At 41.5% G+C, this 26,811-nt stretch overlaps 1 protein-coding gene across 1 annotated transcript; it reads right to left on the bottom strand.

The window, feature by feature from the left end:
• Positions 1 to 1,073: 1,073 nt before the first annotated feature.
• Positions 1,074 to 24,345, bottom strand: niban2b (niban apoptosis regulator 2b). The gene is made up of 14 exons (XM_083978746.1): positions 24,063 to 24,345; positions 13,928 to 14,058; positions 13,550 to 13,678; positions 13,351 to 13,456; positions 12,335 to 12,502; positions 9,558 to 9,673; positions 8,327 to 8,431; positions 7,600 to 7,762; positions 6,503 to 6,690; positions 6,222 to 6,377; positions 5,156 to 5,269; positions 4,694 to 4,801; positions 3,707 to 3,818; positions 1,074 to 2,825 (listed from the first exon to the last, which is right to left on the bottom strand). Exons 1-14 carry the CDS (start codon positions 24,115 to 24,117, stop codon positions 1,888 to 1,890), a joined length of 2,589 nt encoding a protein of 862 aa, XP_083834872.1. The 5' UTR covers positions 24,118 to 24,345; the 3' UTR covers positions 1,074 to 1,887.
• Between the last annotated feature and the right edge of the window lie 2,466 nt (positions 24,346 to 26,811).

The following is a 26,811-nucleotide window of genomic DNA, read 5'->3' as shown; positions in this document are numbered from 1 at the left end:
CACGCTGCACTCCGGTGCTGCTGCTGCTGCTTCTTCTCTGCTGCCCTTCCTCAATGCAACACCAACTTCTAAGTGCAAGTCGCCACCTACAGTGTAGAACAGGATCTACATTACATTAAGCTACTAACTGCTACTAGGCTACTACCTAAGACTACTACTACCAATGATAATAACAATATTCACTATGAAACAGACATGAAAAAATAAAGCATTGTCACAGCAGCATGTGGAGGCAGTGACAATTTACTAAAGTTTTATGTAAAAAATAAATCAGAAATTAATATAATCACAAGAAATTTCTAGTAAAAGGTGTGCACACAGCCACTGACACAGTCTCTCTATCACACATCTTTTGGATCAAGTATCAGTATCCAGCACAAATCTCAGTCTCAATCTCAATACAGTTTGCCTGTTGGTTAACACTTCTCATGGCGCTTTGACAGATTTTTACACCTGTAACTGTTCTTTACTGAATCCTATGAAACCGCAGTTCACACTTGGTTCCCTGCCTTTTTCACTCTGACGGATGTGTACAGGATGTCAGCAGTGAATTACTGAAGCTACTGAGCTAGTTGAAAACAATCTGGGATTGTGATCAGCAGGAGTCTGGACTCAGTCAGGACAGTTGTTGAAAGACGGCGACGCATGCAAAGGAAGATGCAGGACATTTTAGACAATACAAACCACTCTCTCCAAAATATTCTGGCAGGAAAGAGAAGCAGCTACAGCAGCAGCCAATGTCTCATCTCACTGCTTTTCAGGACTGAGAGGTTTAGGAGGTGTCAGCTGTCAACATGTGGCCCTCACTCCCAGACATTCACATCCTGACTCCCAGTCAACTACTTGAGATGACTGGGTTGGTAGATGTGAAGAAACTTTATGCATCTTCTATCCTATTCTATCCTTCGAGTGGTAACCGTAAAAATCATGAAGACAAAATGATAGTATTTAATCAATTCTGATTTATTATGAATAACAGTCATTTGTAAACAAGAATAAAATATATCTTAAAGTAAATTGGTCAAAAAAGGGGAAGGGGTGCAAAATAATAAATAAAACAGGTGTTGGAGAGATATCAGTAACAGCACTGATAAAAAATTATATAAAATTATGTAAAATTACATTTTGGTAGGTCACCACTTCATAAACAAGTATATATACATAAAATATCTTTGCTAAGGGATAAAGTCATAAAATAGTGTTACTCCCACCAAAACGAGAAATTGTCAAGTCTTGAGATGTCGGTGAACATGAAGACAGTCAAGATGATGAAGCCTGGAAAGTATTTTCTGTTGGCTCGTCAGGTCTAATAACAACCAACATGTGTTCTGGATTCTTCTTTATAACACTTGGACTGAGTTGTTAGTCACCGCAGTGAGTTTACACCAACACCACACTTTCAATCTTCAATAAGCCGAAATACAAATACCACAGAAGTTATAAACATTAACCTCAAAGAGGTTGAACTGCACATGCATATAATGAGAGCACCTACTTCACTAAATGCACCTCAACAAGGCCATTCATGTTTATAACCATTGAAGACTTGAAGTCGTCCACTGTGCTCACATTCATACCAGGTGAAGAGAACGTATGAGGACTGACAGGTGAGAGTTTGCTGAGGACTTTCTGCCAGATCCAAAATTGTGAAAAGTAAACAAAAACCTTTATGAATAAAAAGGAAGACAGTACCTAAGCCCAGCTTGGTGAAAATAACTGGTTGAGTGATTACATGCCCAGAACTAATGGAAATGGAAAACTGATGTGGTTCAAACGGCATGAAGTGTTTTTCATGTCTGTCGAAAAAAAAAAAAGAAGAAGCAGAAACAGAGCAGGATTCAGTTTAGGTGAAACAAATGGAAACAGTTTCTTCACTGCTCTCTGCTCTCAGGAGTCAGTGGTTTTGGCCTCAGCTTCTGCTGTGATGGTACAACTTGTCGTCCCCTCCTCCTCCTTAAGGTGCTCCTCTGCCGCTGCTGCTGCTGCTGCTGGTGGTGGAACTACTGTGCAGGCAGCTGCCTCCTCCTCCTCCTGCGCTCCGTCACTGGTAGGAGACTGGAAACCGCTGTCATCATGCGGAGGTGGGGGGAGGTCAGCGGTCACCTCCGGAGGATTCTCTGAAGCTGTTTCTGTAGCTGCAGGCGCTGGGGACAACACCTCCTCTGACACCTCCTGGATGGAGGGTGGTTGTTCTTCAAGCACAGATTGGTTGTTGTCTCCTTTCTCCTCCTCCTCCTCCGTCTCCTTCTCCGTCTCCTTCTCCATCTCTTTCTCTGTCTCCTTCTCCATCTCTTCTGAGGCCAAAGCACTTTCTGTAGCAGACTCAACCTTTGGCAGGATTTCCTGAACCTGCTCTTCACATCTGGCCTTCTCTTCCTTCGAGACGGGACCGTTTGACAGCCCAGGAGAGCTCTCTGATGCTTTGAGACTTTCAGATTCCTTCTGGCCAGGAGAAGCTTTACCATCTGAGCTCTCTCCCTCATCTCCTTCGTCCTCTGCCTCCTCCTCATCCCTCTCTGCCATGTCATCATTGCTGGGCACCTCTGTGCTCGACTCAGTGGACAGCTCCACAGAGTCCTCCACGTGAATCATGGAAACAACCTGCTTCATCCTTCTCTTCTTCTGGGATTCTCCATCTTCCCCCTCAATGTCACCCTCTGCATCGTCCCCTGCTCCATCCGCCTCCTCCTTTCCTCCGCTGTGCTCTTTAGCCCAGTCAATGGAGGGGTTTTCTCCCAGTAGGTGCAGGCTGGGGTCACTGTTACTGAGGACAATGCTGTCCCTGTACAGGTTATGTCTCCTCTGGACTGCCGCCTCTTTCACAGCTACAGACAGAGAAAAGAGATGAAAAATGTGCATCAACAGTAAAGTTAAAAAGCCAAATAATAATATAAGTATAAATAAACAAATACAAAACAACATCATTTTGTATTTATACTGTACATGCATTTATTATTCGTTCATGTGTATTTATTTTTGTATTTCTACATTAATCCCTTTATCTATTAATTTGTGTATTTATTGATTCATTTCTGTATTTCCACATTTCCTGATCTGTATTTGTGTGTTCCTCAGTCTAAACGTGGATTGATGGTGGTGTGACTGATTGGCTGGATCTGCTACTATTGCGTTGACTGGTACACAGGAGCTTTACCTCTCTGTTCTTTCCAACAGGCCAATTTTAACAGTAGATTTAGTGATTTTATGAAACTCTTTAGAGACAACGTCTTCATAAAACACCAAGCAAAAAATTGAATCACTTTCGGACTAATTTTCTTATAGGAGACATTCTCCCATAACATCATCAGGTATGGTTTTAAGCAAAATATAGAAAGTTTTGAATTGGAATATTTCTCATTTTTCTTTGTCAGTTATATTCGAGTGAATGTCAGGCAAATACGCATAAATGTGTAACATGTCTTAATGTCATTTTGACACATTACATCAAATGGTTCTTTCCTGAAAATGTTGGAGCTTATCTGTGTTTGTACAATTACTGATTTTATGGCTAATGGTTTGTGTTTGTAACTTGCTGCTAATTATGATATACATAGTCACAAAGACATTACTGGGAACAGTGGACAAAGCAAAAATTAGGAATTGTTTCTTAAACATCAAAATATGGGAGATTCAAATTGTTTTGTTTTAAGTGAATAAAAAAAAAAGGATTATACTACGTAAATGTAGAAAGAGACTCTATACTGACCCATCATGATGTCCTTCATGGCTGAGTGCAGCACCACCTCCTCAAAGATGTTCTCCACCAAGATGAAGCGGGAGAAATCCTCAAAGATCAGCTCCTGGAAGCGCGGCAGCTCCTGGTGTTCACAACAACAACAAAAACAAAACTCAGAACCTCCAAATGATTTGACTTTTTGTCTCAACTAAACATCTTTCTAAATGACTGCATGCCTTTTCAGGTTTGTATCTAACAAAAGTGTGTACAGAAGTATAGGAATATTTCAGTCACCTTCATATAAATAGTGCCATCTGTCAGGCACACAGTGTTATTACATGTTGTTATAACTCATTCATGTGTATAGCTGGATGGAACGACGCAACCAGCTCAATGAACCACATATCAGATTAATATGCTTGTTCTCAATTGACAAACATTTGTTTTGTTTTTTTATGTTTTTCCCTTAGGAGGTCTTTTGCCTCCTACCAAGCTGTTGCCTTTGATAACAATGAGTTATTGGCTAACTTGCCTGGTTAAATAAAGGTTGATGATGATATTAAAATCAACATCTGCTTTAAAAATCTCAATTTTACAATTTGCACACTACTATATAGAAAAGAGAAGAAATAGCCCGCACAACCTCGTTTTGCTCCAGAATATTTTACTGACAACGTTTCGGGCTTCTCAGCCCTTTATCAGGTCATCATCATGCGATGATCGATGATCGATGATGATGACCTGATGAAGGGCTGAGAAGCCCGAAACGTTGTCAGTAAAATATTCTGGAGCAAAACGAGGTTGTGCGGGCTATTTCTTCTCTTTTCTACTGTCCCTTTGGCCCAGCACCCCAAGCAAGGGATGTGCGTATATTTTCACTATTTTTCACACTACTATATATACATTTAATAGCAGAACACTTATCATTTAGCATACAGTATTTCCCCTGTGACTTTTGAGCGAACCACAGAAATGAATGAATGCATCTAATTGGTGACAAAGTTTTGTGGCTCTCACCGAAGCACAGGCAGGGCTGAGCTGCTTCAGCATGTAGGGGATGAAGATCTGAAGAAGAGCCTCGCGGAAGAAACGCTTCCTCACCGTACTGCTGTCGTAGTCAAATTTCTGAACCAAGGAGAGACAAAGAAAGCATCGTTAGCACACACAGATTTGGGAATTTATTTTTTTCATCGATTTAGTTATTTTGCACAGCTTCATTGCTTCAGTACACACCATTAAAAATAAATTGTTTATTGTTATGCTTGATTGGTGTACTGTATAGTATTAGAGATTACACTGCTGGGTCTTCACGTTTGGTTTATGACCACTTACAAAAAGCAGTATCGGACATGAGGGGCCTGGAAGTGTGCAGGCTGGCTCACCCAGATGTTTAAACATTGTTGAGGTCATGAGCAGCACCTGTGCCTTTCCTACGATGATGAATCAAAGGCCCACAGAGTTTCTTTCTTTTGGTTTTACCTTAATGACTCTGTCCTGGCAGCGCTGGATGGTCTTACAAAGATCTTCAGTGCCTTGAGATTCCAGACTCTGGTGAAGGATCTGCTCAAAGGTATACACTGCATCGTCCATTTGCTGTGGACACAGATGAGGAGAGAGAGGCCAGTGTGTCACATTTCAGAGACCACGTGAGTATGTTTTATCATATTCATTGTATGCATTTTTTGGCATAGACATGTAGGTTGAAGTTTAAAAGCAATACATTTGGTAAAATCACTGTTGGACTGTGTGAAGTACAGTAATGTCTTGTGAAATACACACAAAGTTTAAGATACATCATGTAAATGGCTTCCCCTCTGTTCCATGTTCACCTGACTGAACCACCACTAGAGGGCGTTCACTTCTCTACAGTGTCAGGCTGTCAGCACAAGTTAAACCCCGACCACCAAAACTTCACATTGTTGACTTTGCTAAACATGATAGAAATTGCCACACAGGGAGACTAGAGGAGGAATTAATTTGTGAGTGGAGGCCTGGTAAAGCTCAGCTTGACTCAATGCAAAAACAAAACAAAGTATTTATACAATGTGATATAAATGTTTCTTCTGTCTAACACTTTCCTCATGTTTACTATAGACTGGAGACATTGGTAACTTAGATAAACACCCAAAGCTATTATCTCTGCTTTATTGTTTGTAGTTTTAAAATCCATGAAGACACAATTTCAGGAGAAAGTAAAAATTGGTGAGTTTAGCAAAGGCATCTCACGTAGGAACCCAGAAGTTACACTCAGGTATGCTGAGTGTAACGATCCTCTGATTGGTGTGTTTCATTTTTGAAAGGCTAAAATGTCTTGTTGACACATAAGGCTTGAGGCCTAAAGTGCTTCTTACATAACAGAGGGAATTATTACTGACATTTCAGGTGTGCTATTAGTTCTTCACCTGTCAGATTTGTGCTAATGTCATCATATTCCCAGATTCACGCGATCAACGTGAACATGTTCAAACTCATAACAGATAGAAATGACAATTATCATAAAGCTGACAGAAAGTGCCATAGATAAATGCAAATTTCTGAGACTTACCTCTCTCATGAGGATCTGAGCCCTCTGGGTGAACACTGAGGGGCTGGAAACATCAAACCTCTGCTGCAGACCCTCCAGACTCAGCTGCTCCACCTTCTCATAGCAGCTGTGCATCTTTACAGGGTGGAAGGCCAAAAGGGAGATCTTCTCCATGTGCTGAGGAGGAGGAGGAGAAGGAAGGGGTAACAGTGTTTATTGGTACCAAAAAGTTCATGTATCTAATATCTTTGGTCTTGAAAATCTGGTCTGCATATCATCCTGTCATCATCCCCACATCCTACCTGTGCTACGCTCTCCTTGCTGCTGTCATTAAGGGTGTTCTTGCTCATGTCGACCAGCTCTCTGAAAAACACCTCGCGGACCTCGGAGAACCCTCGGCTGGTTGGCTCCATCAGGGCATCCAGAATGGAGTTGATGTAGGGCTGGATGCTCACCTTCAGCAGCTTCTCGGCTTTGGGGAGAACCACCGCTGTGGGGGGATAGGAATAATAATAATGATAGTGCAAAAAGACCACAGGAAGAGACCAAAGCCAAAATAGTAGTCGAGAAAATATGTCACATTGAAAAAAAAAAGCTCTATAATAAAAGGGTTAAAAAGGAGTCACTGGCTCTGCTGAGCTGATTTCCTCAGACAGCTCTTTCCACAGTTTCAGCTCTGACTGTGAAACCTCTGTCACCTCTGGTTTTTATCTTTGCCTCAGGAATAAAAGAACTCTGCCTCAGGATTTCAAGTTATGGGCCGGTTCATAAGATGTTAAAAGGTCAGATATACAAAGCCAGAGAGAAGCCATGAAAAGCTTTCAAAGTCACCAGTAAGATCTTAAAAATTCTGAAATGTACTGGGAGCGATTGCAAGGAGACCGAAACCAGTTTGATGTGGTCACTTCTCCTGGATCCTATTAAAAGTTTGGCAGCTGAGTTCTGTTCGGTCTGGAACCCGTGACAAGATTTTTTGGTTGAGGCTGGTGAACAGACTGTTGTGATAGTGTAAGTGTCAGGAAATGAAAACTTGTCCAATGGTCTCAGTGTGTTTAAAAAGATAAAATGAGACTGAATTCTGGGTGGATTTCTCATATGATAAAATCAAATCTGCACAAGTTTTATTGTGTAATGCTTAAAATTGAAGTTGCTGTCAAACCAAACAGAGATTATTTGCAACAATGAGGAACAACTGCTGAAAAATAACAATACCATTCAAACTCCTGCAGCACAAAACAGTAGGCCCATCACTCTATAGTCACTGTGGTGGCACACTTCATGCTCAATACATTTTATTAGGCAATAAGCAATGAAACTCTCAAACAGGGATCAAATAAAAACAGTGTGAAATTGTTTCCCTGGAGTATTTCCGGCAGTAAAAGCTGCTGCTGTCACTCACCCCTGATCTTGTTGGTGACGTGCTCCTTGGACGTGATGATCTGGTCCATGTCTGTTCTTATGGTGGCGTCTAGAGAAGAACTGGCCGCCTCACACCTCTGCAGCAGCGCCTCATATTGGGTCTGGCACCGCCCCTGCACCAGGCTGTAAACCGCATCGCTGATCTACACACACACACGGTTGCTCAAGGTAAATGAATCAATCTAACATACTAATGCTTTAGTATTTTAGTTTGGAGTTGGCACTGCCCCTGCATGATACTCTGATGACGCTGAGCATGAGGCTGCCAAGTTTCACAAAACAAATAGTAACTTAGTCTGTATATGTGTATACGGTCTACAACCTGCACCCACAGAGATAGCAACCAAATACCAAGCCACCAATCATCAATTAGTGCAGGCAATGCATTTATTTAATTGAAACTTACTTCATCAATAGAACACTTACACTTGTTTTAAAAGTCAAAGGACAAAGATGAACTTTTGATTTTACACAAGTTTAGAAATTGTATTTATCTGTCTATTTACTATTATTATTATTATTTACTGTCTTCGGTGTTTATACCCTTACCCTGAAGGCTATAAACTAAGGGAAATGTAATAGTATTGATAACTTAATATTTCTTAGAATCTACATGGGTAAGATGTTAAACACATCTGATGCTAAAAGGTAAAAATACAAATTCATATAAATTTCTTCAGTGTAATGTGTGTGAGGTCATTTCTTACCAGCATCCAGTTCCTCTGCCTTTCATGTAGTTTGCCTTTCAGACGGGGTGAGATGAGTTCCCTCAGCTCAGGGAGGAGGTCCTCCATCACCAGGTTAGAGAGGATCTACAAGAAGAAAATTACATCAGTACAACCAGAGTGTCTTTCAATTCTTGAAATTAGTATTTTGAGCACGGTTCAGTTTCTCTCCAGGACCTCAGTGTAATATGAGCCAAAAACAATCCCTTGCCTCCAGGACATTAACTCGACATTGAGTTCCCAGTTTTGAGTTTATCTAATCAGCATCAAATAAAACCAGTTTAACCAGAAGAATAAAATACACAATCTGTATTCAGTATTATGTTTTCAGTATTACAACCACCTCATTCCTTGATCAAAAGACAGAAATCGACATAGAAGAGGCAGAGATATCATCTTTTAAATTCCATACATTCTTTATCCTTGTCAAAACCTGGCACCCGCATTACCCATAATGCAACTCGAATGCTTCTTCAGTTTAGCCAGAGATTCAGATGTGTTATTTTAGTGGCTGCTAATGTTCCCTCAAGGCACTAGCTTCAAACAGAGTTGAGCGGCAGGATGTAGAAGTCAGTCAGTCTGTGTGCGTGTGTTCTGCTTGGAAAATATACTGATTGAGTCGAACTTTAAACAATAACAACAATGACAACAATGTCTGAAAATGAAACTACTGAAAATGAACTGAATGTGAGAAATACAGAGAGGTTTTTTTTTCTCCATCTCCACTCAGGAAGAAGGTTAAAAGGTCCATCAGTTGTAACCTTGTATACAGGCGCAGGAAAAAGATTAGCTCATTGTTACTGAGTGCTGGTGCAGGGAGAGTCAGCTGACAGCTGGAAACAAGTCATAAAGAAAAGAGTACTGAAAGAATAGAGCCTGCCCAAAAAGAGTTGGTTGGACCGGGTATGTTCAATTCATTTCTTGCTTCATACTCCAGATTTTTATGCCTCTGTTTGGGCGGCAGGAAGAAGCATCGAGACATCTGCCACATCCCTATCGATGCAATATCTCTGTACCACCTTTACAGAACTTCTTTAAATTTGGCACAAACATTCACTTGGATGAACCGGTGTCATTTTGGAGGACAAAGGTCAAATGTAAAGATCCCACATCTTGTCTATTTCTTCAGAGATAAGGCATACAAACCTATTCCACCTTAAAAAATGAGGCACATCCCAGGAGTGAAACAAAGTGTTGCTGCTGCCATGCTTACCTGTGATGGTGCACCACACATCATTTCCCAGGTGCCGTAGTGTCCCTTTGCTTGGCGGTAGAGTCGCACTGTGTCAGTGAATGCAGGTGTTTGGACTTTATCTTCCTCCGATAAACCTGGGGTGAAAATATTCACAGCTGTTAGGGGTTTGCATTTAAGTTTAAGCATCCCAAAACTGGCACTGCAAAAGTTCCATCAGGATGGGAGAGGTTTATTTCAGTGCTTAGCACACACACTGAGCTCAACTTTCAATATCATGGACACCATGAATGCAGCATATTCGTTGCCAGGGAGTACCTTATGAAGAAAGGAGTGAGCCTCCTGGAGTTCTTTAGAAAACACTGACTTTCTCTTCAGTAATATCTAACCATTAGCATCCTGACTACCGCAGCCGCAGCCCTAAGCCATCATTTTTTTTAATTTTAATTTAATTTTTTTTAACATATCCTCTTCAAAATCCTGTTTTATTTGCTGGCTGCATCCACACCCACATAATGAAGAGGAGAGCAGGAAATACAGGAGGAGTTTTATAGCCTTGATATCTTGCTTTTTTAATGAACTACAGTAGTTAAGGCTCACACGGCAAACTGTAGACATAACAGCAATCTTTTCAATTGGTAATAATAAAATAATAAAATGTGCAATGAAATCCAGTTTTATACGTATGGAAAGTGGAATGCAAGTCAAATAGAAAATGCGAGTATGCTGCCTGGTAAAGCAGAAAATGAAATTGCTTTTATACATTTAGGGTACGCTCCAACATGAGTACTACAGTAGAGAAAAAAGCAACAGACAGAGAAACAGAAGACAACTGGCACCAGCAGATACAATTTAATGTGCATTTCCCTCCATGACCATTACGTGAATATTATGGATGAGATAATTGAAGTAAACAGCAGGTGGAAGTCATTTTCCATTCGGATGTCATTAAGCTACTGAAGTTGAAGAGTGTGTAACAAGAGTGACGGTCAAACCTCAAATATTTCTGTTTCATTTCTGGAGCATTACAATCCCATCAGTTGTTCCTCTGAACATGTAGCAGAAGCTTCAGTGCACGAGGACTACACTCTGTCTGTGTGAAACACTAACAGAACCCACAGTGTGAAAGACAATAAGTCTTTGACCTGGGGAGAAACTGGTGCACTCACACCTTGTTTAACAGAGCTATTAAAAGCCAGTGCAGGTCTCACTGCTTTGTGTGGTAGATGGAGAACATAGGGAATCATTCAGCTGCTCATACCTCACAGCTCAGGCATGTTAACTATTGGTGTTTCCACTTTCAGGTTTTTCACTTTAACAACTGCCCTCTACACTCACACAATCAATGCACTGCACTCCCGAGACACTAAGGAGCAAATTAAAATCTGAAAATCCAGGTATTCTAATCTGCTCAACTTGCAAAATAGTGTGCTGTCCTGGTTTTCATATTTCGGTTTTATGACTGGAAATTTATAGAGGCTTTTCCTGGACCTAACTATTTGTAACCATGTGGCAGAGGCTGAGAATGAAAATGAAGCTAATAGATGTGTTCAACGCTGCAGTTCCTCTGATGACCATTAAAACCACAACTCTACTGGCGTAGTAGCACAGAACTGAGGGCGTGGCTGCTTTGAGTGACAAGTCGCCGTCTTCAGCAGTGCTCTCCGTCTGTCCACCCCTCGGTGCAGTATTCAGTCTAGTCTTGAACACCTTTGGTCCCTACAGATGCTCTCGGCGGGACATCAGCAGTGGCTTTATTTGAAGCTGCATCGTGGAAAATAGTTCTTCAACCCAACAGAGACACATATCTGAACATAACATGTGATGGCTAAGGCCCCTTTTTTATTTTAGCATTGTCCGGATCTTTGCTGGTGCGTGCTATGGAGGCATATGCTACTGATTTGAGTTGGCTGTCCTGTTGTCTCTGCTCCGAGTGTATATGAGGACAGAGTAGATGAAACCACTATGTGAGTTTTGGTGCAGCAGAGTGCCAGTGCTGCCCTTCAGATGCTTTTTGATACCATCAAATGCTCTCTGTTGATTATCTCCTCTCAATAAAGTCTTCACTGCCACTCACAGTCCCAAAAACTCATTTGTCCATTTCCATCTCGAAATAACTACAGATAGTGTTTGTGCAGGCCTGTTGAATAAACTGCAGCAACTGGCAGTTAATGAATACTTTGCTAAGGTAAACAGCAGAGGTGAAGTTAGAACAAAGCTCCTGCTGTAAGTCACGGTTCCTCCTGGCTCCTACCTCTTGCACAATGCTAATCTGAGCTGGGAGCCTTGGCTGACAGGTACATGAGTCATGGCATGATGCCATAATGTATTTCAGTGTTTCCCACACATACACCTTTCTTGGGCACTAAGGTATATTTGGTCAGTTGGGTCAGTTAGGATAAAAAACTAAACACCCAAATGTTTCCTGAATAAAACTGTACTGAAACATATTGTATGTAATGAAAACAGTCCATAGCGTTTGACAGAAATGTCAGATGTCTCTCATGATCTGAATCAGCCGATTAATACCCTTCAGCTGTGTGTTGCTAGGAGACACAGGTTACACAAACCTGATTGATACTTTTGCTCAACACACCTCTCAAACTCCTGCCATTTAGTACAAAAAGATAGTACCACTACCACACATCAGAATCACATCAGATTTTAAAGCAAAGCAGACAAACAAAAACAGTTCCTCTGTTTTCTCTGAAAATGCCCTCTGAATATTGTAGTCCCACCATGGACCAAAACAGTACATTTCAAACCATGTGTGGTCAAAAATCTCTTGCAGGACTCACCGTCGTTGGCGTGTCTAACACAGTCCTGAAGGACAGCATGCCACTTCTGTTGCTCTTTCTCCGTCGCCACACAGAAGTAGTAGTGACGGCTGTATGGGTGCCACAGGATCAGAGGGAACTGGCTGGCACACTTTAGGAAGGGTGAACTTCCCACCTTGGCTTTCACACCTGAAAAAAAGGCATATATATTAGATTATAATATAATCTCTATAATGAATGTCTTTCCATACATTTTAATATAGTGTAGTCTTCACAACAAGATCAATAAGAGGGACAAACCTACACCAAGTTGTCTAAAAGGCGTCTACACTGATGTTTGTGATGATGTTCAGTAGGTAATAACACAGAATAAAATAATATATGACAGTAATATATTAGGTTAATCATAATTTCATACAATATAAACTATCAAAATAATTAATATTATGTTCATCATACATTAGTGAGGGGTGAGAACAGACCCGGCCCTCAGACAGGTGAGCGACATGGCCACAGAAACACAGCTGAAGACCCCAGGGAGAGAGAGAGGTGGGGTGGGTCTCCCAGCTTTATATTCAAATAAGCAGATATGAGTTCTTGTTTTTGGCCAAATGACGGTTGACTGTTGTAAGAGTTAGAGTAAGACAGAGATTGAAAGTGAGAGTTAAAGAAAGTGGGAGGGAGTGAGGAAGAGAGAGAGAGGCCTGTGTTAGTGATCACCATTTGTAATTGGATCACTTGAGAAATACTATACTATACTATACTAGGTCTGTGTTCACCTGTGTCACCGTGATCTTGATCTTTGACCTTTGTCCACCAAAGTCTAATCCAAGTGCACATTTGTGCCAAATTTGAATATCATGATACACACACAAGCACTCTGACAAGTGACAATGTACCCGTCTGTTGATTGGCTAAAAACAACAACAGATACCAGGGTCATGATAGAAAAATATCCTATATAATGTATTTGTCCGAGCCTCAGTTTCTGCTCCCGTTTCCCACCACAACACCCCCACCCCCCCCCCCCTGCCTACCAGGTAGGCTGCTGCTAAGCACATCCAGGTACTGCTCCATAGACGTCAGCACTCTGTAGCCAGCACAGTTGATAGTTCCTTTGGGATGGAGGCGTCTGTCATGAGCCTGTTAGATAAGACAGAGAGCAGAGTTAACAAGTGAAGTCAGACAGTGAATCAACAAGGCGTCAATTAGGAACAGACTGTACAGACAACTTACCGCTTTGTTGTCGTAATAGCTGATGTTATAGGAGTCTGGGACAAAGAGAAAGTGATTCCTCCATTTCTTGTTCTCCTCCAGATACTGGAGCAGCGAGCCAGAGAAGATGGACTTGTTTTCCACAGGAATCTGGAAACAAAAACAGATCTCAGCCCAAAGCTTATAAACCACAAAAGGCAAACCGACACATGTGCATGACAGTACACGGCACAGGCTGGATCATTTAAGATTTTCTTTTTCACTAATGAAGCAGGGAATAAGCCAGCCTGTGTTTATGTTGTATTAGAAACATCTCAAATTAGTCTAATAGTCAGCATTATTTCCCTCAAGAGAGCTGACTGCATCGTAAACGGCTGCAGAAACAAGAGGAAGCTTTACCTTGCGGTGTAGCAGCTGGGGTTGTGGGCCACCTCCTCCTTCTATGTCAAGGCGAATATTATTGAAGAGAGCCACTGCGTACTGCTGCTCATACAGATGCCCAAACTCACCCATAACCTCCCCGGTCCGAGCTGCAACACAGACACACACACAGAGGGTTAGGAAAGTGGAGTCACTAAGTTCACCAAGAAATGTTCTACAATTCTTTTCATATTCACACATTGAATGTGGACGTGTGTACAATGGCTGTGATGCTTATTGTGTTTCACATTGTGTTTCAAACAATGACCATAGTCAGAGGTACAGCTCCAGGGTGCGGTATACAACAACTGTCATTGCAATCAGTGTTTTATCAAGATGATTCAGAACAACAGTTATTTCCACAGAGACTTCCACAGGCCAAGACAAACACAATCACACGCACACATGGTACCATGTACCAAGCGTAGGGGTGTAAGAAAATATTGATACACTAGAATATTGCAATATTTTATGTGATACTTTATCGATTCTTTGAAGCACTGTATCCATATCTCATCAACACTTTACATGGTGACAGTGGTGTTGTGTTGGTGATGTATTTGAGCCTCCAACAAATGATTTCTTTTGTTCTGATTTCACAAGAACTATTACATGACATCCAATATGATTACTAGGATCTTAAAGAAACTCTGAAATACGAGTCTAAGTATTCTGAGTCTGAATGCATAAAAATAAACCGTATTTGTTTGTGCATACAGTTTTTTTTTTTACACTATGACAGTTTTTCTAAAAATAGAGTTTTTGTTTCATATTCCCAGAGTTAGTTGGTGTGCCAGTAGCATTATTTCAGTCTCTCATGTGGGAGCCTTTCAGCTTAAATGCTCCAGACAGCAGTAAGAAAGTGGGTAAAAAGGCAAATGTGTGCAAGTCCTGTGCAACATGTGTTGTAAATGCTTGCTTATGTCCAATATGTCCATTTACGACCACATTTTCCCAGCGTGTCAAATGACAGCATAAAGAGGTGAGAGTCGGATAGGAAAGAACAACTACTCCCTGCAGCTTACAGCCTCTCAACAAGTCAGACATAAAAAACACTGTTTTGTAAGATATATGCCAGGTATGCCATGGTAAAGGATGCAAACATCAAGTACACATCTATCCATTCATTCATTCATTAGTTACATCTTTGAATACATCTTCAAATTGTTGTGCAATAAGATACATTCAAACTGTGCAGAAGCTGATTCTCATGAGGACTGTCCCATGAAAGCACCAACACCTAGACTGACCTCTGCTGCAGAGAAGTTCATTCAGCCTCACAAATCAGCAGTTAGCAACAGCTCCTTGAATGCTGAGTTCAAGTAGCAGACAGAACATCAGCTGTCTGGAGGAGACCATGTGAATCAGGCCTTCACAGTCGAACTGCTGCAAAGAAACCACCACTAAGGGAGGCCAAGATGAAGTGAAATGTTTTGGGCCAAGAAATACAAGTGGTTCCAAATGTTGCATCTTAGGTGGAACACATGCATGCGCGGTTCCCACAATAAATCATGAAGGGGGGGGGGGGGGGGGGGGGGTGATGGTGCATGTAGTGGTGGGACAGAACTCATCTGAGCTGGACGCACAGTGAAAGAAAATCGGCCAAGAGGCGCATAGATGAACTCCTTGAAGACTGTTGAAAACTAGTGACAACTTCATGAAGTCAGGTTAGTGCGTGCAAAGCTGTCAAAGCAAAAGGAGGCCGCTGGGAAGTGTCAACAGTCTAAATCATCTTGGTTTATTTATACAGTTAACTAAATAATCACATGTGTCTTTTCATTTAGTCACTGATGTTCTCAGTATTGTTCTACAATGCAGAAAATAGTGATGTCAAAATGGATGTTAACTTTACCGATTAGTTTGAAATGTTAAACATGTTTTAGCGGCAGTGGCTCCATATTCACAGAGCAACCATTTATCTCAGAGGTTGGACACCTTGACCAAATCACAAACCACAGACTTAATCCTTCACAGAGATACAGTGAATAAGAGTAAGTCCAGAAATAAAGGTCCAGAAAAAAAGAGAGATTCAAACAATATTAAACAACAGCATTTGAAAGTACCATCCTTTGATCTTAAGAAAAGAGAGATGAATCACAGAAAATTGTGCAATTTATTTTTATTTCCTGGTACTATATACCGTTTGTCTGAGATGAAAGTGAATCTGGTAATAGCAGAGGTGTAACAGCTCAATTTAAATCATCTCCTTGTAGTAGGTCTTCCCAAATCCAGCTCCTCCTTCAACCAAATGATCTTGAATAAACATCCTGGTGACCAAAGAGAGTGAGCCATTCCTCCTCCACATTCCCCTCAGTATGAGTCATCACACTCGCCCTTCTCCTCACCTCTCTCCCACATAGTCTATCATACTTCAGAAACACATTTGCTTCTCTAGCACCAGAGTCCACAAAAAAAACCTAAGAGCTAACAACCAGGGGAATACTGTAGTTTCTCCCTGTGTGTATGTCTAAGGCCACACTCTCAAGTTTTACTCTGTGAGAACCAGTGAGTTAAGTGTGGTGAACATCAATGGAATTGTTCTCTGGTTCTTTGGACAGGAAGTTTCAAGAGGAATGTGGCCCTTAGCTAAAAAAAAAAAAAATGGAGGAAGGGGTGAGATGGTAAGGGAAGTCCAAGTGCCATACAATCATACAGCTTAACCCTACAACAGACACTCAATTTATTAGAGATACTTCTAAACCTGGTCAGAAGCTTCAGTTCATATTCTCACCAAACATCTGAATGAGGACAAATATGAGCTCAGTGACTCCGACTGTAATTGTTGGTCTGAGTGTTTCTCAAAATGCTGATCTTCTGGATTTTCACATACAACCTGCAGAGTTTTTCTCCAGAATGTATGTAGCAACGACAAGATCCAGGAAGATGGACCGACTGGTTGCAGCTGGTTGACAGAAAGGCCACACTGCAGTAACTCAGATAACCACTTTTTTCACAACTGTGCTGAGTAGAGAAGAACAAAACCTCAAACTTTGAGGTGGATGGACTGTCAACAGTAGAAGAAAAGACCCCGTCATGTTCCACTTCCTGTTATGAACAGAAACCTGAGGCAGCGGTGGACACAGACTCAACATCACCGACCCGGGAGCACCAGTCCTGATGAATCTGGATTTGTACTGAGACGGCAGAGAGTCTGAATCAATGAACCTGCCTCATGAGGAATACTGTCATCAAAGTACAATCAATCAAGCATGGTTGATTGTCACCATCTAACCCAGTGTTGTTGCTGACCATGACCGTCACTTTTAATGGCCTCTATTCACTATTTATAAAGCAGCAGGATCACGCTCCATGTCACAAACTGTTTTCATCTACTTGACAGAGAGTTCAGTGAACTTCAGTGACCTCCTCACTCAGTCTCCAGACCTGGATCCAGTTGGACTTCTGAAATGTGGTTGAACAGGAGATGGGCAGCTGACTAATCTGCTGATACAGTATGAAGTCAAGTCAGCATGAACCTTTGTCATGAAGCACTGACACTTTTTTTTTGTTCCAGTCCAATAAAAACCCGACTCCAGAGGATGTCATCTTAGATCTATGACTCGTCAACCATATTTGATTCCGGCAGTGATCTTTCTGAACTGTAGCACATCAGATTGACTTCCCCCTTTGAGTGGGTGGGGCAAAAGCTCTGCGAGATGAGTGCACAATAGGTCATTCAGGACTGACTCATCTAATATCCACCGCAGACAGCAACAATGCAATAATGTGAATGTTTCTCTCACTCATCTTAGTCACACAGTACCACATGACGATGATTACACATGAGAAAGCTTGTGCGACAAAGGCGACATAAACCCCACAAACCAAAATGCATGACCCACGACTGGTTCACCCTTTAAAGTCAAAGTATGAATCCTGTTGGCTGCTGCCCTTTACAGTTTCCTTCCTGTCACTCTGACAATAACTTGGGACCTTTAGCATATTTATTACAGTGTAAGACCTGTTTCAAAAGCTCCCTCCAACAGCTGGCTCAGCCCAAAGACACTAATACCAGTAAAAAATATTTGTGAGTAGTAAAAGTATTTAAAACTTCAGCAGAAGCCCATTTCATCCATTTGACGGACAGCAGCTGCTTCCAAGTGGTTTGGACAAGTCAATCAGCGTAATCACATGACAACCAGACTGCATCAAGCAGCCGGGAGGAATCAAAGGCCTTATTCATCTCAAACCACTGAAGACAGCAGGGGATACACTATAATACTGTTCTTATCTGACTGTCTTGACTATTTTGATATGTGTTAGTAGACCTTTCAGGGTTTCCACTGACTGTCCACTTCCTGAACTCAAAAATCCCTAATTTGGCACTTCTGTTGCCAAAACAGAGAAGCCCCAACAAAGCGGCAGCTTACATCAATGTGAGGGTGTGTGGTGACTGTGTGATGAGGATGAGTGTTGTGTGTGTGTGTGTGTGTGTGTGTGTGTGTGTGTGTGTGTGTGTGTGTGTGTGTGTGTGTGTGTGTGTGTGTGTGTGTGTGTGTGTGTGTGTGTGTGTGTGTGTGTGTGTGTGTTTTAGGTTTTTGTTCCTCAGCAGTACTGATTGGGCCTTTCAGGAAGCCAGTGACAGTGACGTGTGTGTGAGCGCTTGTATGTGAGATTGATTTCATAGTGTCGGGGTGTTTTTATCCACCATTAGTTAAGGATGTGATTCTTCCATGCTTGTCTTCAGTCCTATTCATGTGGCGACTAAGCTGATGTACTGAAGCAATTTACTCACAAACAACACTTCTGTGTTTCTGTGGAATAATAATAAATTAAGAAGGACAACGAGTTCACGTCTGTCTAGGATCTAAAGATGGATGTGTTCAGTTTCATCATTTTGCCCCCTGGACAATATAATGTTCACAAGATACATTCCAATTATTGTCAGTGTTGCCTATTAATTACATAAACTGTGGCAGCCCACCTAGGTAACAGAGGTTGCAAGGTAATAATGATGACCTTACAATTACACTATTAAATGTTATGACATATTTAAGCTACCAAACATACAGTATACAGGTATTGTAATTTTATATGTTGTGAGAGAAGGATCAACAGCAACCAATAAAATCTAATATATTCATGCAGCCTATCCACAAAAAAGATAACGAATATACACTCACAGCTTATTATGTACATTAGAAAAGAACTGCTGCTTTACTTGATGATGTTTGTATTAGGAGTTAATTGTTTAGCCTACATTCACTGCTATGAAGGGGGAAATCAGAACAGAAACATTACGACACCACTGTGGGTGTCCATAGACTTTATGTGGCAATATTAAGCTACATCAATCAAACAGCTGCCACTTCTTTTCAGAAATTAACAGCAGAGTAAAGCAGCAGAAAAGCTGGAGATGTGTACAACATTGGCTACAGATGAAAAAGACACAACACTACGCTGCTAGGTAACAGTAACTAGTAATTATAAAAAAAAAATCATTTGTTGCATATGCCTCCCTGACAGTCACTCTGAATCTCCCCCTCGAGGTTCTACATTTGCTCTAAGACCGTTAATTCTCATCATTGTGCAACATAAACGACGCATCCCACACGGTAACTGTTTCACTCTAAATTCAAACTATGTCCCTGTCAATGTTTGTCTCACTGAGCTCCTCCAACTTTTCAGACACTGCGCTGAATGACAGGGATCATCAGAGGCAGCAGTGAGGTATATACCTCTGATCACAGCTATAACAAGCTCAGTCGTCTTAGTACAGACATTGTTATTCATGGTGCTTATTTTCTTTGTGGTTTTCAAAATATATCTAATTTAATCACAATAATTAGGATTTTCATATAGTTTCATCTCTAGTCAGGCCTTTCCTAATGGTCACCAGATAAGCCTGGGAAGGCATAAGATGATTACTGTAAAAACATATTTATTTTTTATTTTTGACTCTTTGAACTATTTTAATTTGTAAACAAACTCATAGCTACATCTTTTTCAAGCAGCAGTCTCAGATGCTGAAGCCAAGACCACTGGAGCCTGGCTTCAACAAGAAGTCAATCCCCAAACTCCCATGTTAAAATTTCAACTTCACATCAGAACTGATACAAAAAGCAGTTGTAGTCTCTAAAAGTGTAATGCTAAATCTAACAAACTGAAGGCGTGGCCTCTTTCGAGTGATAGATAGGTGAGCATATGCTTCCAAAAGCCAGCATGGACCAAATCTCAGCTCCTTGCTCACCTCTCCTCTGTAACTTTTAATGAGACAGGAGGCTATGTCCATCTTTATTTACATTCTGTGGGTACAGTAGAAACATGACTTGGATATACAGTACTTAGTAAAGTGGAAGTATCTAGGTACAAATATTGATCTTTTAGTGAAGTCAGCGTTTCAGATTCAGATGTTGTAAGAACCTGAGGAAGCTGGGTGAGCCGCTGCTGGGAGGCCACCAGACGCTTTGTTGTGCTGCTGCTGGCTACCACACTAATTGCCCAGGGGCCCTCAGCAGTGCTGAGTCCAGCTACCAGCTCTAATGAAACCCGTGTGCTGTCTTCCATCGCTGTGATGATCTTATCTAACCAACACCACTAAGAGTTTACATGATGGCAGTATGTTTTATCAGCTCCACAGTTTCAGCACGTCTTGATCATAGAGATCTGAGTTAAGACCAGACTGTGATTTAATAGACGCACAGGAGAAGCCCCTGCCCCCTCCTCCTCTCGCCACAGTGTCTTAACAAAAACATTCCACTGAGATAGACCCATAGGCTGACTCATAAATTTAGACTGTTCCCATCACAGCTGAGGCAGGAGCTGCAGCTGCACTCGTGTTAAGTATCTCGAACACTAAATGAGAGCAAATTCAGTTAGATGTAAACATGTGTACTGATGTAATTAGAGGACGTTTTTAGTTCAAACATCTCCAAAGAGCAGTTTTTTCACATCGCATGTTTAAAGTGGGACAGTTTTGTTCAGACAGCCACAGCAGCTCCTCTCCACAACATTCCCTCTGATTTCTATTTACATAGGTTTCATGAAGTGTCCCACCCTCTAACTTATCCTTTTTCTCTGGTTTTTATCCTCAGCTGAAGCATTCTCAGGCTCGGCTCTGACTTTATAGAGCTTTACCTCGTGAGACCTGCTCTGCCTCCAGCTGAGGTGTGCATACAGTACATATACTGTGGGGTCCGAGCAGCCACAGGTATCCGTTTTATTTAAAAAGTGTCTCTGTGCTGAGAAGGGTGTGTTCTGAAAGTGAGAGTGTCGCACCTCAGCGGGCCACAGAGGGCCAGCTTGTTGACCACCTCATTCTCGCTCCAGAGGCTGGAGATTTAACAGAGCTGGGGAAAAACACTCCACGTTGGGACTTCCTGTTTCCTGGCCTGTCGCACAAAACACTCACACCACACTGAGTATGACTACACAGGGGAACACTTTGTGAATGTGGTCAACTAGATACACATTTTTGGAATCTAAATAGGAAAAAACATTGAAAACCTGACTGTAATAATAACAGCATTTAGACACGTTATTCTGGGAGAATAACTTGTAATTTGCAACCCTGACTAAAAGATCGTTTTACTCTTAATTGTTACTGTCCTGCAAGCTACTGTTTATTGGGTTGTTATCTTTGGTATCCAACAGATAATATGACTTCAAATTATTATCTATTAGGTTTGGGGGACCCTGTTAGAGTTTATAGAAAAGCTGAATCATGCCCTCACTGACCAGTCGTACCTTGAAGGTGCCCCAAGATAAATCGGAGGTGTCAGACTTAGAGGTGGACAGTGAATACAACAAAAAGTATACAGTGTGTTACATTAAGGATTTTGACTCTACACTGTGACTGGTAGAGCAGCTCTAAAATAGAAGTGACACAACCACATCAGTGGAAGTCAGCAATGCAGAAGTAGCAGCGGTATACAGTACATTGCAGCCGCTAGAAATCTCACATGCTCACTAAATATCAACGGGGCAGCACGGTGGGAAAGTGGCTCGTTGCCTCAGCAAGAAGAAGACCTGGGGCTTTTCTACTGTATGTGGAGTTTGCATGTTATCACTGTGCCTACTGTATGTGAGTTTTCTCCAAGTTCTCCGACTCCTCCCACAGAGACACGTCAGGTTAACTGTGACACCATACAAATGTGACAAATGTGAGTCTATCACAGACAAACCTCTCACCCGCTGTCAACCCTGTGCAGAGTGTACCCCACCCTCACTCTCTGTAAGCTGTGATTGGCTCAAGGTTCCATAACCTTGCATGGATATAATGTAACATCATGCACTGTAATCATTTTTGGTATTCGCTGGACTTAACTTTCAATGAAAACAGGAAAATGGGATGTTATAAAACTACTGACTTGTGATTTAGATACAGAAGTGTGACACACAGGTGCACTCGCGCCAGCTTCCAAAGAGGAAATGAGAGTTTAGCCCTGTGATTTCGGTCATTTCCCTCCTACCAACCCCCGTATCACCCTCTGAAGTGGAATGAGGTCAGTGTTGGAGGTGATTAGGAAAGTGGAACATGGGACACACTCACTAATCTCATCAACATATAATAAAAGGAAACTCTCTTTTCTCACTGTCAGATGACAACAAATAGGTGCAGCCCATTCATCAAGTGGTCGTAATTCATTGCGTGAAGACAATGAGCTATCTATGAATGTGATTACATCAACTCTGATAAGAATCATGTCCACAAAATGTAGTTTACATATTTCATCTCTAGCTCAGTCGTCTATTGCCTTCTCAGTGCAACAAGAGGGAGTGGAGAGAATGTGTGCATGTGTGTGTGGACAGCTTTAATGATAAATCCAGGCACTTCCCTTGAAGCCAGCCTGGCATTGGGCTTATACTGGCTGTGCAACGCTGCAGCTCAAGGCCCGGAGGAGGCTGTGTCCTTCCAGACACACACACACACACACTTTTTCATGCATTCCTCAGATTACACATCTCCCGTGTGTGTGTGTGTACACTGTGTATGCGTGTCTCTGTGTATGTGCGTCATTCTGAATTGGCAACTCAAGGCATTAAATAAAATAATAAGATGACACTTGGCTGGTAACATAGCATCACCTCTCTGTTGCTTTTCACCTCATCTGTATCCATCTGAAACTTGTGTGGAAATCAGTGTGGAAAACTGTCATAGTGTCCCACAGGAATCAGTCCCAAGAACCTGGGCACTAGTGTAGTTAGCTGCAGCCCAGACAACTGTGATAAGTGAGAGTTAACCCTGGTTAATCAACTGATAAGGTCAATAGACAGGGTGGGGCTGGCGGATGCAGCAGCTCCACCCTGTCTGTTGACCGGGGCAGGGGGGGTTTGTCATGCAGGTTTGTCAGATTTCCATTCAAATCAAGCTACCTGACAACTATCTGTTGAGCAGGTTGGGTTTCTGCAGCACGTTTGTGTAATTGTAGGCGTTTTCTGTGTTGACCTTTCAGGGCCAATGTAAAAAATGTGTACAAGAATGACAGCACTAACATTACAACAGAGACAGGCAGAACTTGAGAGAACTCACAGCTATTCAATCAGACCTGTATTTGTCTCAATTGGTAACCTAACTGGAAACATACTGTAGGTGCATTTACATTACATAATGTATGTAAACTTACATTTTTCCAATGTAAGTTTGCTGAAAAAAGTAGATACACCATTTATATAAATGATAAGAGCACTTGAAGGCAAAAACATGAGGAAACGCAGTAATTCTAACCACAAGAAGTTAATGTATGGATCAAAAGGCTCTGAGAAAACAGCCACACATACTGTACTGTGGGCCATACACTGTGTTAACATGAGAAGAAAACTTAGTCATGCTTGGAGAGGTGGTGGGGGGGCTGAGCAGACTAATGACCCTGCGTTTTAAAATCCTGTCCACTGCCCTGTTCACACACTCTCACTCTCACGCTCTCTCATACACACACAGGGACCTATTACAACAGCAGATCAATACTGATATGAGAGTGATACCAGCGGCTGTAGAAGACACGTTCACGGTCTGGTTAAAGAGCAGTGAGCGGTGCCACATCCTCCTAACATGACTCTGTCTCAGGGCGGCCGCTGCGTAAAAACGCACATGTGCCAAAACGCGAAAAAAAAAAAAAAACAGCGAGCACCAAAATGAAAAGAAAACACACCAGAGACGCAGACTGCTGCTCACCTGTGATAATCTCCCGCTTGGCTTCATCCAGGTGACTGGAAATGACGTCCCCCATGGTGGATGAAACTCAAAAGTCCCAGACTGACTCCACTGCAGGTCTACAGCTAGTCTTTTTGAGACAAAGGCAGAATAATCCTTAGGGAGAATCGCAGACACTTGTAGAAGCCCTCCGCCTCCTCTTGGGTAAAACTTAGACTGAGTGAAGTCGGAGGAAAAGACGGGCGGTGGCGAACACTCCGGACAAGGAGGGGGAAGAAAAAATAAGTCAACCAAGTCACAAACGTTGGTCTTTTTCCTCGCTCAGACACACCCTCCTTCAAAGTAAGAGGAACTCCCACCCTCCAGTGGTGGTGCGTTCACTGCATGTGGGGAAAATTGGGAAATGTGCCTCAAAACTAAAGATGGTATCAGGGCAACGTGGTTGTTGTAGTTTTTTTTTTTTTCACATTATTAACAGAATTATGATGTGAGAAACAATGTAAAATTAGATAGAAGATTTCACATCTCCCCAACTCTCCTCAATAGAATATACCACATGGCTTTTCCTAGTAGTTGAGAAAGAGTCAAATACTGAGGTCACGAGTTCAAGGGCTCTAGTTTATACCAGGGCAAAGCTAACCACAATTTACTTTGTTGCTTTTTCGATGGGTGTAGTTGTCATTTTCCTGTTCAGCCACAACCTTGTTTAAATAGTAGTTTCACCAATCTGAGGCCACCCGTGGGTGTGCAGGTCTTATAATGAGGTGTGGTCTGGCGTGCTGTTGGAGCATGCTTCGGTGAGGTAGAAGAAAATGACTGACCAACTTAACCCTGGTCTTGAGTTAATAGCATAGTATCATTTCACAGTTATTATAGTATCTGAAGTGTTGTTACCAAGATAACCAATATGAACATTTGGTTGAACACTTTATATCATGTGCAGTGCCCAATAAATCATATCACTCCCTCAATCCAGGTCATGTATAACTACACACTTAACACTGTAAACACAAATCTCTTCTCAACTGGGGTATCCCACAGACTTTGACATGTTAACCTGGTGGTGTTGTTCTCTTTTGTGCATAACCAACAATTATTTCTTTAAAGTAACACATGAAAATGTATGCAAGTGTTCTCAACTTTTTCTTTGCAGTGGGCTGTCTTTTTTTCTTCTTCTTCGTATCTTGTGGATTTTCCATCAAAGCACTCGTCCGGCTCAATGTCACTGTGGTTTTCAGGGTTTGGCAACTGACAACTGTTACACTTTCTCAGTGTATGACAGACTGAGATGATGAAGCTGTGCATTGCCTGCTGGTAGGGCTTCATATTTTCACATCAGCTAAGGAAACGCCTCTGGGTTTATTGATAATTCTTCAGTGCATCATGTGATGTGCTTGCAATAATGTGGTCAATCAGACATTCTTTAAGCTCTTCATCAGGAAACTGACATTTCACTGCCATCTCTTCTCTCTTCTCTTCTCCTTGCTACAAAATCATCAATGTTCTCATTTCTTTTTTGTCTGTACTGCATTAGGTGAGGCCTAAAGTTCAGTCAATAAGGGACCTTCTAAAAATGATAATGATGATAAGGATGACAGGAAAGTGTCTGCCAACTAGGCAGACACTTTCCTGTCATCCTTATCAATGAGTCCTCATCTCCAATGCCAGGACAAAGCCAGTCATTTATTAAGTCCTAACATTGGTCAGTGAGCAATATAATTACGATCCAGTAGTGTACCAGGCCTTAAAAAAGATGTGGGAATAGCACTTTGACTGGATTATTGAATGCCACACCCCAAACAATTAAAAGATTAAGTTCAATCCTTTTGAAGGCAACCTCCTTTTTTCACCTGTTCACTTGCACCAGTGGACTTTAACACACCCTACAAGGCTTTAGTCATAGTGTCACAGTCCTGAGACCAACAGATAAAGTCTGAGAACTGTTTCTACAGATCTCTTATAGAGTCTCTTATCTCTCAACATGAATGTTTGAATGGTATTTCAAAGGCCTCTTTCCAGTGATTACAGCTGTGGTGGTGAAAGACTGAATGCTTTGTGTAGTCCCCTTCCTGAGTCTACAGTGGTCTGCAGTCAACTCGGTTTATTAATTCTGCAAATACTGAGTTCAGCAATCAATCAAAAATAAAAATAGAATAACATTTAAAAATACACTTGAGATGACAATCAAATGAATTACCGTCAAAATTAAATTAACCGGAACTGGACATTGGATTTGTGGTGCCCCTATTTACTATAAACAGGAACACAAATATTACACCCAAGTGGCAATGTAGAGATGTTAGTTTCAGTCATCTGAAGAGCAATTAGAAAAGCTAATTATAGTTTGGTAACAGTTTCACTAAACCAGAAATTGGCAGTCTGTGAAGATGACTCAACATCTTTAAACAGACAAACAAAAACACAACAAATTGAAACAAAAAAAATGCCACAGGCCTACAGCTGGATTTGTTACATGCTGTTGCAAATTAAAATCTTGTGCACAGTGCCAGAGCATGGTACATTCCAGAGCTGCTCTGAAAACTCTGGATGTGTCAGCAGCACACTATTTATCTCCATTTGTGTGTTTGTACCCATGTGTTTAATTGCTAAGGCTTCACCAACAGAAATCAAATCTATCTGGTTGTTATTAGTCGTTTAACTCAAGGATTACCATGAAAAAGGCTCAGTTTTATAAGTTCTACTTACATTTTGGGAAAATGTGTATTTGGAGACTGTAACAAACAGAAACAGTGAGACACACATGGCTCCA

The sequence above is a fragment of the Trachurus trachurus genome, assembly GCF_905171665.1.
Source record: "Trachurus trachurus genome assembly, chromosome: 9".
Classification (NCBI taxonomy): domain Eukaryota; kingdom Metazoa; phylum Chordata; class Actinopteri; order Carangiformes; family Carangidae; genus Trachurus; species Trachurus trachurus.
The sequence above is the reverse complement of the archived record's forward strand: the minus strand, read 5'-3'. Positions and strand labels throughout refer to the sequence as shown.